A 15000-nucleotide genomic window follows, 5' to 3' on the forward strand; every position below is an offset into this window, starting at 1 on the left:
CTCGAGCGTGTTTCACTGGTTCTGAATCCTCAAACATGATTATCTTCATCACATCATGAGTGAAGCGTCCAGGGAGCCGATGAGGAAGGTCAGAGGTCAGCAGAGGTCATGTTGGGCTGGAATGATGTCAGACACAAGCTCCAGAAGACGTCAGGATGATCAAGCTTCACTCCGCAGATGTTGTTGTGGGAAGCAGTTTTCTCTGTTTTTTTTAAATTTAATTAGTTTATTTGTTTGTCCTTTTATTACTACGCAGAATTAGGTCAGAAGAGTTTTATTATTTCCATCTAACATCCTTTTCCCCTGATGTCAGTGACACACTGCACAAGTGATTCCTCTTTTTCTTGTGTTCTAGAACAAATATCTAAACTTGAATTAAACTTGAATTTATTTGAGATGCAGACTGAATGATGTAATGAAATAATGTTTTCAGAGAAATGATCATAATTAAGTTTCTGCTTAAAACAAGATCAAATATCTGCTGGGCTCAGGCAAAATAAACTTTTTAACTTTTCTTTTCTCGTTGGCAGATATTTTCCCCAAGCAGAAACTCACTTCATTTTTTCAGAAAACAAGGTTAAACATCTTATGTAATTTTGTATCTTGATCATTTGTCCTGGAATAATAAGCAGAAGAAGTCATTTAGAACAAACACACATTCATCAAACTAAATGCAATTCTATCAAAAATGAAAAGAACTGCTTCACTTTCATTTGATTTTCATACTCTCTATGCAAACATCATCCTAACAGCGTGAGAGTAACGTTACTGTCATTACAGCTGTGTGTCAGTCAGTCATCAGAATCAGCCCTGTTCACATGCAGTCATAGACGCGCAAGTAATGTGTTCAGACCGATGAAGGTGTGTGTGTGTGTGTGTGTGTGTGTGTGTGTGTGTGTGTGTGTGTGTGTGCATGTGTGTGTGTGAGGTGATGATCTCAGGAACACTGGGGCTCTTCTGAAGGCTGGCAGAGCTCTGAGAGAGCGAGTGTTTCCATATGAGATGTAGGTTTGTCCCGGCGTGACCCGTGATGAAAGCCATCAGCTGCTCTTCTGCTGCACACATTGGCTCTGGAGAACACAGCTGAACTTTATGGCGATTCACAGTCCACCAAACACACGTCTTTCATCCACCAGTGCTTGTTCTGTTCCTATTTTCCTGCTTACCTGTTGATCTCTGGAAACAACTCAACCTGTTTTTCTCATTCGCAGTGAAAAGTGGAAGCAAAAAGAGTGAGAAGAACAAGAAAGCAGTGAAAGGCAGCAGTGGCGGGGACGCTCTGATCTCTGAGAGCAGCGGTGAGTCCATTCACGAGTGATTATTAAACATGATCTGTGTTTATTTATCTGCGTGCCAGATATGATTCGGAATTAGGGCAGTTTAGTAACCAGAACTATAAGACAAGCAGATAAGATGAGACCGTACACTCAGGTAAACTAATGTTCATGAACACACTTCATCTGTCTGGACTGATCAGAGGCTTCACATGACAGCCACATGCTTGAGAGTGTGTGTGTGTGTGTGTGTGTGTGTGTGTGTGTGTGTGTGAGTGTGTGAGTGTGTGTGTGTGTGTGTGTGGGTGTGTGAGCATGTGTGTGTGAGTGCGCGTGTGTGTGTGAGTGTGTGTGTGTGTGCGTGAGTGTGTGTGTGCGTGAGTGTGTGTGTGTGTGTGTGTGTGAGTGCGTGTGTGTGAGTGTGTGTGTGTGTGTGTGTGCGTGTGTGTGTGTGAGCATGTGTGTGTGAGTGCGCGTGTGTGTGTGAGTGTGTGTGTGTGTGCGTGAGTGTGTGTGTGTGTGTGCGTGAGTGTGTGTATATGTGTGTGTGTGTGTGTGTGTGTGTGTGAGTGTGTGTGTGTGTGTGTGTGTGTGTGTGCGTGTGTGTGAGTGTGTGTGTTTGTGTGTGTGTGTGTGTGCGTGTGTGTGTGCGTGTGCATGGGTGTGCGTGTGTGCGCGAGTGTGTGTGTGTGAGTGTGTGTGTGTCAGTGTGTCTTTAGTAACAGTAAGGGCTGTGTTTGATTCTCCTCCTGAGAGTCTTCAGAGCTGCAGATGTGTGTCATCATGAGGAGATGAGCATGTTCTCATCCCTACAGTGGTTTTTATTCAAGCTCAAGATTCAGTTCCCTGGAGAGACATTATGAGCACATGTGACACAGAAACAGAGAGTTTGTGAGCGTTCTTGTGTTGATTCTGGATTCAGAGCAGTTGTGACCTCATGTCATTTGTGGCATGATGCAGATATTATAGAGTAAAAAATTCAGATATGGATATATCAGCGCCAATATTATATGTGGGTACATCGTAGTACCAGCACTCCTCAGTTTGTGTAGAAGCATCTGTCCTGATGTTTTAGTCTGAAATGGTTCTCCAGTCAGGTTAGTTGTTCAAGTTTGTTTAACCAGAGATCGGAGCATCTGTGATCTCAATTGAATCCATTGTTTAATGGCTGTGAATCTCTGGAGGTGGAATATTTGGAAAGGCTTTAGGTTTAATATAACTCATCTGAAACAGTCTGAAGTCATTTCTGTGAGAACAGTGACTGTTTCCAGACAAGTTTCTTGAACAGTCCTCCCTCTGTCATTGGTGAATCAGATAGATAGCCCCGCCCCAAACTCAGATGATTGGCTTATTCAGAAGCTGACATCAGGTCTCTTGAACAAACAGATGTTATGGCATTGTCTCTGGCTCGGAGCTGCTCTGATCATCAGCTCAGATTCCTCATTGAAGCTCTTCTCTCCGGACAGACTGTCCTCCGCTGGGTCTGGAGACGCTGAAGATCGATGACTTTCAGCTCCACGCTTCCAGCATGAGACACTACGGTCTGGGGCCGCACAGGGGCCGGCTCAACATCCAGGTAAGATCAGCTCTTCTCCTTCAGTGGGTTTCATAAGAAGCGCTGCCAGTCTGTTATTACTCAGATCAGCTCCATCGCTGCCTCATCTGGATCCACTTTGCACAGAATTCACTCTTTCTTTTTCCGCTGCCCTCGATGAAAACAGAATGACGGGCGAGAGCAGGAATGATCAGCTCGGAGCAGACTTCAGAGCGACAGGCGTGTGAAACTGACCCAGATTCTGCCGCGAGTCTCAGAATGAGTCACGGGTCCAGAAGAGCTATAAATGATCATTCTGCCATCATTCACTCATTCAGACCTGTATGACTGATTGTATGACTGAAACACTAAAGATCAATTTTAAAAATGCGGGGAACTCAATATTGGACAGCACTGACTTTCATTGTATGGTTGAAAAAAAAAGTCTTCTTTAGTGTTCAACATAAGAAAGTCATACAGATGTGAAAGAGGGTTAGTATATTAAATTAAAACTACAAACTGTAACGTGTTGGCTGTCCAGTCAAGCACACAACGAAGGAGTAAAGTTCAAGAGAGTATTTAATGCAAATTCAAGGAGTAATCCAAACATAAATCCACAACACTACAAACCAACACCAGACAGAGAGCTGAGGGCTTATATACAGAGGAGAACACAATCAGGAAGAAACAGAACAGGTGTGGGGCTAATTAACAACCAAAGAGACTAATGAATTACCAAGGAAACAGATTAACAAGGAACTAATGCAGGGGAACAGAAATACACAGAAACCATGTAACAGAAATGTGACGTAACCATGAAAACACTTCTGTTACTTGAAATAGAATACATTTTTACTATAATAAAATTAGTTCAGTGACAATCTGCGCAAAACCATGATCATATTTTGCACATGTTTTGTGCAGCTAGTCAGATAACAACGGCTCTGTGTAGTAAATGCTGCTCCATGTGAAAGCTCGCAGGTGATGGAGATTTACTGCTGATTACAGAGCTGGCTTTACAGACAAGGTGCACATTAAATATCACATGCAATTTATTGTGCAGCCCTATGATATACTGTATATGAAGAAGAGGAGGGGTCCCAGAACTGAACCCTGAGGAACCTCAGCGACCAGTTGATGTGCTTTGATCTGTGTATGTGTGTGCGTGTGAGATTTTCTGACAGACTACCTCCTGAAGAATTCCTATATCGATACATCAGTCCAGAACGGAGGAACACCAGGGGTACCTGGATGTCTGGAGCATACAGGCGTGGTCACTCAGCTTATCAGGGAAGCCAGAGAGAACAAGGGGGACCTGGCTGTGCTGTGGCTGTACCTCACAAATGCCAATGGATCCATACCCCATAAACTGGTCAAAGAGGCACTGAACTGGCATCACACCCCGAAGAATTTCAGAGACCTCATCCTGGACTACTGTGCCAACTTCCATCTGAGAGTCTCATCCGGAACAACAACCTCAGACTGGCACAAGCTTGAGAAGGGGATCATCACTGGCTGTACAATCTCAGTCATCCTTTTTGCACTCGCCATGAACATGCTGGTGAAATCTGCAGAAATGCAGTGTAGGGGGCCCCTCTCTAAGTCTGGAGTTAGACAGCCACCCATCCGCCTTCATGGATGACCTGACAGTGACCACAACATCTGTCCCAGGCTGCAGGTGGATCCTGAACGGCCTTCAGGAGCTGATGTCCTGGGCTCGCATGAACTTCAAGCCGGCAAAGTCAAGGTCCCTCGTGCTGAAGAAAGGGAAAGTTACTGACAAGTTCCACTTCTCACTTGGCACCACCAAGATACCATCACTGACAGAAGAACCTGTGAAGAGCCTGGGGAAGGTGTTCAATTGCAGCCTGCGAGACGCAGCTTCCACAAAAGCGACCAACCAAGACCTGGAGACCTGGCTGGCCATGGTGGACAAGTCTGGCCTTCCTGGCAAGTTCAAGGCCTGGATTTACCAGCACGGTATCCTCCCTCGGATCCTATGGCCCCTCCTGGTGTATGAAGTACCCATTTCAACGGTGGAAGGTTTCTGCGCAGGTGGCTGGGACTGCCTCGAAGCCTGAGCAGCATCGCTCTATATGGGCAGAACAACAAGCTGAAGCTTCCCATGAGCAGCCTGAGTGAGGAGTTCATGGTGACGCGGTCCAGGGAGGTCCTACAGTATCGGGATTCCAGTGATCCAAAGGTTGCCCAGGCTGGGATTGAGGTCAGGACAGGGCGGAAGTGGAGGGCTACCGTGGCAGTGGATGACGCGGAGTCAAGGCTACGGCAAAAGGTGTTGGTGGGCTCAGTGGCACAGGGGAGAGCTGGCCTGGGCAGCAGAACAACTCCTCGCTATGACAAGGCAGAAGGGAAAGAGAGGAAGTCTCTGATTCTGGAGGAAGTGCGTGCAGGAGTTGAGGAGAAGCGAGCTTGCCAGATGGCTGGGATGCGGCAACAGGGCGCCTGGACAAGATGGGAGCAAACAGTGGAGCGCAAAGTCACATGGACTGAGCTTTGGAAGGCTGAACCCTACAGGATAAAATTCCTGATCCAGGCGGTCTATGACGTGTTGCCAAGTCCATCCAACCACTTCTCCTGGGGAAAGGTGGAGACACCAGCATGCCCCCTCTGCCAGAAGAGAGGAACATTGGAACACATCCTGAGCTGCTGTCCAAAAGCCCTGGGTGAAGGGCGTTACCGCTGGCGGCATGACCAGGTCCTAAAAGCCGTAGCTCATTCTATCTGCAGTGGAATTAGCCACAGCAAGAGCCTCCGCCCAGTGAAGACCACAGCTTTTGTCAGAGCTGGGGAGAAGTCCACACCAGCTGCCCGGGGCACCTCCTCTGGCCTGTTGGCAACGGCGCGTGACTGGGAGCTGTCAGTTGATCTGGGCAAGCAGCTGAAGTTCCCTGAGGCAGTTGCCATAACAACATTAAGGCCAGACGTTGTGCTTACCTCAGAGGCCTCCAAGCAGGTGATTCTCTTGGAGCTCACAGTGACTTGGGAGGACCGTATGGAGGAGGCCAATGAAAGAAAGAGGGCAAAGTACTCCCAGCTTGTGGAGGATTGCCGGAGCAATGGGTGGCGGGCAATATGCCAACCCGTCGAAGTGGGATGTCGAGGGTTTCTGGGCCAATCCCTTTGCAGGGCCTACAAAATGCTTGGCATCACAGGAGCGAGCCAGCGAAGGGCCATCAAGTTGGCCACTGATGCTGCAGAAGTAGCATCAAGGTGGCTGTGGATCAGGAGAGGAGAGGCATGGCGTGTAGGGTAGTAGCGCTACCTGGACATAAGCTGGGACCTGATCACCCCGGCTGGGTCGCCTAGGGCAGGGGGTCTGATTGTTGAAAGACCCGAAACCCCCCGTGATCCTAGGTTACATCACTGATGATATGTCCAGGTGCACCAGACGGTGTATCTAAAATCTTGATGTTGGTGTGTGTCTATGTATATGTGTGTGTTTTTCTGATGTTGTGTGCGTGTGTGTGTGTGTAGGGCGGTCTGTACGAGGATGACCTGTTTGACGGTGGCTGGTGTGCAGGACGGAATGATCCACTGCAGTGGTTCGAGGTGGATGCTCGCAGGCTCATGAAGTTCACCGGTGTCGTGACTCAGGGACGGAGCTCACTCTGGTCGTGAGTAACACACACACACACACACACACACACACACACACACACACACACACACACACACACACAATGTGCTCACTGGTTACATTTGTAGCCAGATCATCAGCTGTTCCAGTATGTAGCCTAAATGCAAGTGGCTTTGCATAAATGCATCAATGTATTTATAAGAGATAATCAGGTGTGTGTGTTCTAATGGTTTAATGTGTGTGTATGATCTAATGGGTGTGTTTGTATATGTGTATGTGATGTTCTCATGAGTGTGTGTGTGTGTGTGTGTTTGTTTGTATATATGTATGTGTGTGTGTGTGTTTGTTTGTATATGTGTATGTGATGCTCTCATGAGTGTGTGTGTGTGTGTTTCAGGAGTGATTGGGTGAGCTCGTATAAAGTTCTGCTCAGTAATGACTCTCACAGCTGGGTGACGCTGAAGAACGGCTCCAGAGATCTGGTGAGACACACACACACCCATCACTGACTGAACTTCAGCTGTCGCTCATGTAACTGTGTGTGTTTCTGCTCGTCTCAGTAGATCTTCAGCGCGAATCGAGAAAAGGAGATTCCTGTTCTCAATGTCTTCCCCAAACCCGTGGTGGCCCGTTACATCCGCATCAACCCACGCTCCTGGTACGCCAGCGGCGGCATCTGCATGCGTGTGGAGATCATGGGCTGCCCGATGCCAGGTGACCAGTGTGTGTGTGTGTGTGTGTGTGTGGGGGTGTGTGTCTGTGTGTGTGTGTGTGTGTGAGAGAGAGAGAGAGTGTGTGTGAGTGAGTGAGTGAGGGTCTGTGTTTGTGTATTTATGTGTGAGTGAGTGAGTGTGTGTCTGTGTGTGAGTGTGTGTGTGTGTGTGTGTGAGTGAGCGAGTGTGTGTCTGTATATATGTGATGCAGTGATCCTGACCCACACACTTACATTAAAAAAAACACACACGCAGTGTTGTGATCCTACTGGTTTGTTGAACCTCTAATAATGAATTTAAAAGTGTAATAAATTGATAATGTCTAAATAAATCAAAGTTAAAATAAATCACTTCATAAAACTGATTAAATCATAAAAATGGCAAATAAAAAAAACTAAACTGAAAAATAAAATGCTTGCTAAAAGTAATGATATCATAAAACTGTCCAAATACTCTTTGTTATTTGTTTTCAATGTTTCTTGTAGATCCAAACAATTATTATCGGCGACGAAATGAAGTGACCACGACAGACAACCTGGACTTCAGACACCACAGTTATAAGGAGATGAGACAGGTGCCAAATGATTTAATCTTTATGACAGATAATATAATACAGAGAGTCAATACAGGATTCTTCATTCCTTCATCATCAATGTGATGCTAATGTGATTGCATTACTACACACTGTGTTCCTATTCAATACTGTAACGCTGCTGTGACACAATCTGTATTGCTAAATGCACTATATAAATAAATGTGACTTGACCTGATTATTTGATTAATGATGGAGAGATTCTGCAGTGTCTCTTGTCATTGTCAGTAGATGTGTGTCAGTGATTGTGGCATGTTTGGTTGTATTTTGAGATGAAGCACATGCTAATGTGTTGTGTTTCTGTTCTTCAGCTGATGAAGGTGGTGAATGAAATGTGTCCAAACATCACACGCATCTACAACATCGGCAAGAGCTACAACGGACAGAAGCTCTACGCCATCGAGATCTCAGACAACCCTGGAGAACATGAGCTCGGTAACACACGTGTGCATCAATCTGAGTGGCGGATCTAGAGATATTTTTCCTGGGGTGGCATGAGGTTTCAGGAGGGGGCCATCTAAATCTGCGATTTCTGTTTGAGAGGAGTTTGGTGTGGGTCTCCTTGGGCTTCAATATATAGGCTATGAATATAAAAATATACTTAAAAAATATTATCTGATTTATAAATGGGGTGGCAACAGAGTTGGCAAGACTGTGTCCCAGGGGTGGCAGCTGCCCTTTGCCACCACGAAGATCCGCCTCTGATCAACCTGAAACACACCTGTGATGTGAGTGTGTGGGTTGTGTGATGTTGTGTGTGTTCTGTAAAGATGTGTTTCAAGTTATATCAAGTCACCATTATTTATATAGCACTTTTAACAATGCAACATGTAAAGCATTAAAAGCAACGGTCCTAATACTGAGCTTTGTGGTACTCCATACTGCACTTTTTGATTGTCTGTTACCTTCCTTTTCATTTACTGCCAAGAATTGATGACTGTCAGATAAGTATGATTTAAAGCATACTAATGCACTTACATTGATGCCAACAAAGTTTTCTAGACTATTCAAGAGAATGTTGTGGTCAATAGTGTTATTATATTATATAGTGTTCCTGTAGCTCAATTGGTAGAGCACTACGTTATCAAGCGCCAGGTTGGGGGTTCGATTCCCCGGGAACACATGATAGGTAAAAATTGATAGCCTGAATGAACTGTAAGTCGCTTTGGATAAAAGCGTCTGCTAAATGCATACATTTTATTTAAATTAAGTGTCAAATGCAGCACTAATATCCAATAGCACTAATAGAGAGATACACCCACGATCAGATGATAAGAGCAGATCATTTGTAACTCTAAGGAGAGCAGTTTCAGTACTATGATACGGTCTAAATCCTGACTGGAAATCCTCACATATACCATTTTTCTCTAAGAAGGAATATAATTGTGAGGATACCACCTTTTCTAGTATCTTGGACAGAAAAGGGAGATTCGAGATTGGTCTATAATTAACAAGTTCTCTGGGGTCAAGTTGTGTTTTTTTTTTTATGAGAGGCTTAATAACAGACAGTTTGAAGGTTTTGGGGACATATCCTAATGACAATGAGGAATTAATAATAGTCAGAAGAGGACCTATGACTTCTGGAAGCACCTCTTTTAAGAGCTTAGATGGTATAGGGTCTAACATACATGTTGTAGGTTTAGATGATTTAACAAGTTTATACAATTCTTCCTCTCCTATAGTAGAGAATGAGTGGAACTGTTCCTCAGGGGGTCTATAGTGCACTGTCTGATGTGATACTGTAGCTGACGGCTGAATGGATGCAAATATATATCTAATATAATCGATCTTGGAAGTACAGTTCATAAAGTCATATGCTGTTGGGAAATTCCAACAATTCCAAGTACTTTCCCTCCATGTAATACAAAATACCGCTAATGTTGTTTTCCGGGCTGCTCTCTTTAGGGTATGAGTGTGCTCTCAATCCCACAGTATCAGACTGTTGTTCTTCATTTTCTTTAAGCACAAAGGAGTAACTGTGTCTAAAATGCTAGAAAAGAGGGAGTCCATAGTTTGTTACATCATCAAGTTGTTCTGAGCTATCGTGTGATGATGATGTGTGTGTGTGTGTGTGTGTGTGTGTGTTCACAGGTGAGCCAGAGTTCCGCTACACGGCTGGTTCCCACGGTAACGAGGTCCTGGGCCGCGAGCTGCTGCTGCTGCTCATGCAGTTCATGTGTCAGGAGTATCTGAGCGGAAACACACGCATCCGGCGGCTCGTGGACCAGACACGCATCCACCTGCTGCCCTCCATCAACCCCGACGGCTACGAGAAGGCCTCCGAAATGGTGTGTCGCTATAAACCCTAACCCTGCAATATTAATATGCATTACTGCTCAGAAGCTTAGAATCATTAGGATTTATTAATGTTTCTCAAATAACTCTATCTACTCACAGAGGCTGCATTTATTTGATCAAAATTTGTAAAAACTGATTATTATCTGATTATTATCAATGTTGAACACAGTTGTGCTGCACAATATTTTTGTGAGACATTTTATATTTCAGGATTCACAGATGAACAGAACGTTCAAAAGAATTTATTTGAAATAGGAATCTTCTGTAACATTATAAATGTCTTTACTGGCACTTTTGATCAGTTTAATGCAGCCTTGATGAATAAAAGTATCCCTTGTTTATATCAGCGCTGGTTAGAATCAGATCTGCTCCGGTTTCTCTGTTGTAGCTGTGGACGCAGTGAGAGCGTGTCTCTTCTGGTTTCTGGTTCTCAGGGTTCGGAGCTCAGCGGCTGGTCTCTGGGCCGCTGGAGTCAGGACGGTCTGGACATCCATCACAACTTCCCTGACCTCAACTCGGTTCTCTGGGAAGCAGAAGCCCGGAAATGGGTCCCGCGCAAATTCCACAACCACCACGTGCCCGTCCCGGACTGGTACCGCTCCACAAACGCCACCGTGAGTCCGGAGCCCATGTGATGATGATGATGATGATTGTATTCGTGCGGTGATGATGTGCAGGGTGTTTCTGGATGTGTGTGGCTGAAGATGAAGTTTCCAGGAATCTCTGTGACTGTGTGTCTGATGAAAGCGTGTCAGAGATGCTTTGATGATGAGAAACATCTGACTGACATCTGCTGATAATAACCGAGATCTGGAGTCCATCGTCACATTCATGAGATCAGATCAAACACATTTGCTGAACAGATGATCATTTTTTCAAATCATTTATTTAAAAAGTGACTGATTATTGATTTGAGATCTAGATTTGTCCACCACTTATACAATGTAATAATAAACAGGACAAACTCTTACAGTGTATAATTATTATAATCCATCAACAATCTATGTCTTCATCTGTTTCAGATCTTTGTCTCTCTTACTTTTGTTTTCTTGCATTAACTGGATTCTCCTGAGCGTCTAGGCATCTGTCAAAGGTTTTCTATTCATCACTAATATTCAGATATAAACATACATGAAGTAGAGCCGCTAACAGACAGATCTGAGTCACCAGACAGCGCCAGTTCATTTGTGTGAGAAGAGAGTTAAGTCATGTTTATTTCTGTAGTGCTTTATACAACTGATTCAAAGCAGCTTGACAGAAATAAAAAGGAAAATAACTTTGTGAAAGTTGCAAAATCCATTGTTTATGAAACTAATCTGATTCAGCTGTAAAGTAGCTCAACACAAAACCGTTATTCAGATTGAGTTCAGGTTTTCTTCATCTGTGCAGTTAAATTATTAAGATTTCTGAATATAAATAGACTTTTAATCTCATGTTAGAGAGCAGGGGTGTAATGGTGCACAAATATGATGATTTTGACGTCACGGTCGAGTATAGTTTCTGTATAGCAGGGGAACCAAAAAAAAAAATGCTCTTTCTTTAAATAAATTAAGTTATAATTAACATTTTCTTAGAAATAAAAATCTACCTCAGCTAATGCTCTAAACTTTAGGCAACCCTTTTACATTACAATAAAGTTACAATTAACAGCAGAGCCCAAACCTAAATTTAATTACTATTGATTTTTAAATATAATAAATAATGTATGCAAACATGTAAACTGCATATAAAACTGTTTTTAAATGAACTTCTAAATGATAGAATTTCTTGTTGTTGAAATATATTTCTGCAGTGGCTGTCATTACTTGTTTCTTAACATATTTATTTAAACATACATTAAATAATAAAAATATCAATAAAATGTCAAGTAAAACATAATGAGTATATAGTCTAATGTTTTGTGAAATGCTGTTCTCTAGACTTAATTTCTCTGGTGAACTAACGAGCTGTGGACACTGATGATGATTTGCCTGAGGTAAATGAAATGCTACGTGACATTTTGTTTACAAGCAGATGTTCATGCATCTTTATTTTGCATTAAAACTAGAAGTAAAAAGGAAGGGATGATCGCACTGCTGGATTTATACAGTGAAAAATTATCGTCAAAAAACATCATTAATGGTTTGAATTTCCTTAAAAAAATTGGCATAATTTGAAAGATGAGACTGATTCTTATTTCCAATAAAGTTCCACTTGTACATGGTTAAAACAATGCTGTATTTGTTTGGTACACATGCATATCATTTTCTGTACAAATATATGTACCGTTACACCCCTAGTGATGCATATCACACACTAGTGTGTAACTGTTTCAGTCACGTGTCCTAAAACTCATCAGTGTCCCGGCAGAACAGTGGTGTCTAGGGAGCAGTTGGGGGTTCAGTGTCTTGCTCAAGGGCTCCTCAGTCATGGTACTGCCAGCCTGAGACTCGAACCCACAACCCTAGGGTTAGGAGTCAAACTCGCTTACCACTACGCCACGACTTCCTTGATGATGATGTATGAGTCTCAATTTTGAAAAATCAACCCTTATGACTGGTTTTGTGCTCCAAGATCACATATGTTCCCATTAATAGGTTGCTCTGACCTCTGACCCCTGACCCCAGGTGGCGGTGGAGACACGTGCTCTGGTGTCATGGATGGAGAAGATCCCGTTTGTGTTGGGAGGAAACCTGCAGGGTGGAGAGCTGGTGGTGACGTTCCCGTTTGACCGCACGCGCTCAGTGACGGTGCTCCGCGAGGCCACGCCCACCGCTGATGACCACGTGTTCCGCTGGCTGGCCTTCTCCTACGCCTCCACTCACCGGCTCATGACCCACGCCAGCCGCAGGGTGTGCCACACCGACGACTTCGCCAAGGAGGACGGCACCATCAACGGAGCCTCGTGGCACACGGCTGCAGGAAGTGAGGACACATCAGCACACGCAACTCTAAATGAGGAGATCCGTACGTCTCGTTAACCGCTCGCTTTCGTTAACAGGTATGAATGACTTCAGTTACCTGCACACCAACTGCTTCGAGCTCTCCATGTACGTGGGCTGTGATAAATTCCCACACGAGACCGAACTACCGGAGGAGTGGGAGAACAACCGTGAATCACTGCTAGTCTTCATGGAGCAGGTGATCAAACACACACACACACACACACACACAGACATTCTCACACACACACTTTTGTTTTTGTGTAAAGTGGGTTCATCCCATAGGTGTAATGGTTCTATGGCCTTTCACCAACCCTACACCTAACCCTAACCCTCACAGGAAACTTTGTGCATTTTTACTTTCTCAAAAAAACTCATTCTGTATGATTTATAAGTGTTTTGAAAAATGGGGACATGGGTTATGTCCTCATAAGTCACCCTCTCCTTGTAATACCTGTGTCATACCCATGTCATTATACAGAGTTGTGTCCTAATATGATACAAAAATAAGAGCACACACACACACACATTCACGCACACAAATACACTAAAGTGAAAAGTGACATGACATTCAGCCAAGTATGGTGACCCATACTCAGAATTTGTGCTCTGCATTTAACCCATCCGAAGTGCACACACACAGAGCAGTGAACACACACACACACACACACACTGTGAACACACACCCGGAGCAGTGGGCAGCCATTTATGCTGCGGCGCCCGGGGAGCAGTTCGGGGTTCGATGCCTTGCTCAAGGGCACCTAAGTCGTGGTATTGCAGGTGGAGAGAGAACTGTACATGCACTCCCCCCACCCACAATTCCTGCCGGCCCGAGACTAGAACCCACAACCTTTCGATTGGGAGTCCGACTCTCTAACCATTAGGCCACGACTTCCCACTAACACTTACACAAGCATGAAAAGTAAAAGTGCCTTAGAGATACTAGTCAATACTGTTATGACTAAGTCACCTATGGCTGATAACTCGAATGGAGACATTAAAGGGGTCATGAACTGAGAAGCTATAATTCCCATGATCTTTTGATATATAAGATGTCATTGTACTATAAAAACATTGTGAAAGTTTCCAGAACTTAAAAATTTAGCGTTAGTCTAAAAAAAGCTTATAATGAAGGCAGTGTGCCAAAGCAAAAGCTTGTGGAATGCGCCACTCTGTGATGTAATAGTGTGGTTAAGCACCGCTTCTGCAGAAGATCAACACCTGCTTCTACAGCACTGCCCGTTTAGCCCCGCCCCTTCTGGTTCACATTACTGCCTGTTTAGCCCCGCCCCTTCTGATTCACATTATTGCCTGTTTAGCCCTGCCCCTTCTTGTTCACATTACTGCCTGTTTAGCCCCGCCCCTTCTGATTCACATTATTGCCTGTTTAGCCCCGCCCCTTCCAATTCACATTGCTGCCTGTTTAGCCCCGCCCCTTCCGATTCACATAGCTGTCTGTTTAGCCTGGGGAGCAACTGGGGGTTTAGTACCTTGCTCAAGGGCACTTCAGTCATGACTATTGAGGGAGGAAGAGAGCACTGTTCATTCACTCCCTCCCACCTACAACTCCTGCCAGCACCAAGACTCGAACCAGCAACCTTCAGGTGACTAGTCCAACTCTCTAACCATTAGGCCACAGCTGCCCCACAGCTGTTTAGCCCCGCCCATCGATTTTATAGCACTGCCTGTTTAGCTCCGCCCACCGATTCAACAACGCTGCCTGTTTAGCCACACCCACTGATTTTATCGCACTGCCTATTTAGCTCCGCCCATTTCACTTCATTTTACCGCGGATTCTTTTACGAACAAGGCACAATTCGAAAACAGCACAGAAAATAGCCTATTACTTCTTAATTATAATGTTTAATGATTTAAAAAATATTGATAACATTGAGTGGACCTCAGAGAACAGTACAAAATAATAAACAGAGGAAGTTCATGACACCTTTAAATTCAGTTGAATATAAGAGTGACAGTCACATGGTGGAACATGTTGTGTTTGTCCAGGTGCATCGTGGGATCAAAGGTGTTGTCAGGGATGTTCAGGGCAAAGGCATCGCTAACGCCATC

General features: G+C 44.4%; 1 protein-coding gene across 1 annotated transcript in view; it reads left to right on the forward strand.

The window, feature by feature from the left end:
• cpxm2 (carboxypeptidase X (M14 family), member 2) overlaps nucleotides 1–15000 on the forward strand; it is an 18412-nt gene that overhangs the window by 985 nt on the left and 2427 nt on the right. Inside the window, exons 2-13 of the mRNA XM_052570720.1 lie at nucleotides 1212–1298; nucleotides 2741–2850; nucleotides 6304–6443; nucleotides 6804–6888; nucleotides 6970–7120; nucleotides 7605–7693; nucleotides 8023–8146; nucleotides 9803–9999; nucleotides 10444–10623; nucleotides 12616–12913; nucleotides 12990–13129; nucleotides 14938–15000. The exon at nucleotides 14938–15000 is cut by the window's right edge and continues 37 nt beyond it. Of these exons, the coding sequence (XP_052426680.1) occupies nucleotides 1212–1298; nucleotides 2741–2850; nucleotides 6304–6443; nucleotides 6804–6888; nucleotides 6970–7120; nucleotides 7605–7693; nucleotides 8023–8146; nucleotides 9803–9999; nucleotides 10444–10623; nucleotides 12616–12913; nucleotides 12990–13129; nucleotides 14938–15000 (1664 nt within the window). The remainder of the gene's footprint in view (nucleotides 1–1211; nucleotides 1299–2740; nucleotides 2851–6303; nucleotides 6444–6803; nucleotides 6889–6969; nucleotides 7121–7604; nucleotides 7694–8022; nucleotides 8147–9802; nucleotides 10000–10443; nucleotides 10624–12615; nucleotides 12914–12989; nucleotides 13130–14937) is intronic.

Source organism: Carassius gibelio, chromosome B12 (assembly GCF_023724105.1).
Source record: "Carassius gibelio isolate Cgi1373 ecotype wild population from Czech Republic chromosome B12, carGib1.2-hapl.c, whole genome shotgun sequence".
NCBI lineage: Eukaryota > Metazoa > Chordata > Actinopteri > Cypriniformes > Cyprinidae > Carassius > Carassius gibelio.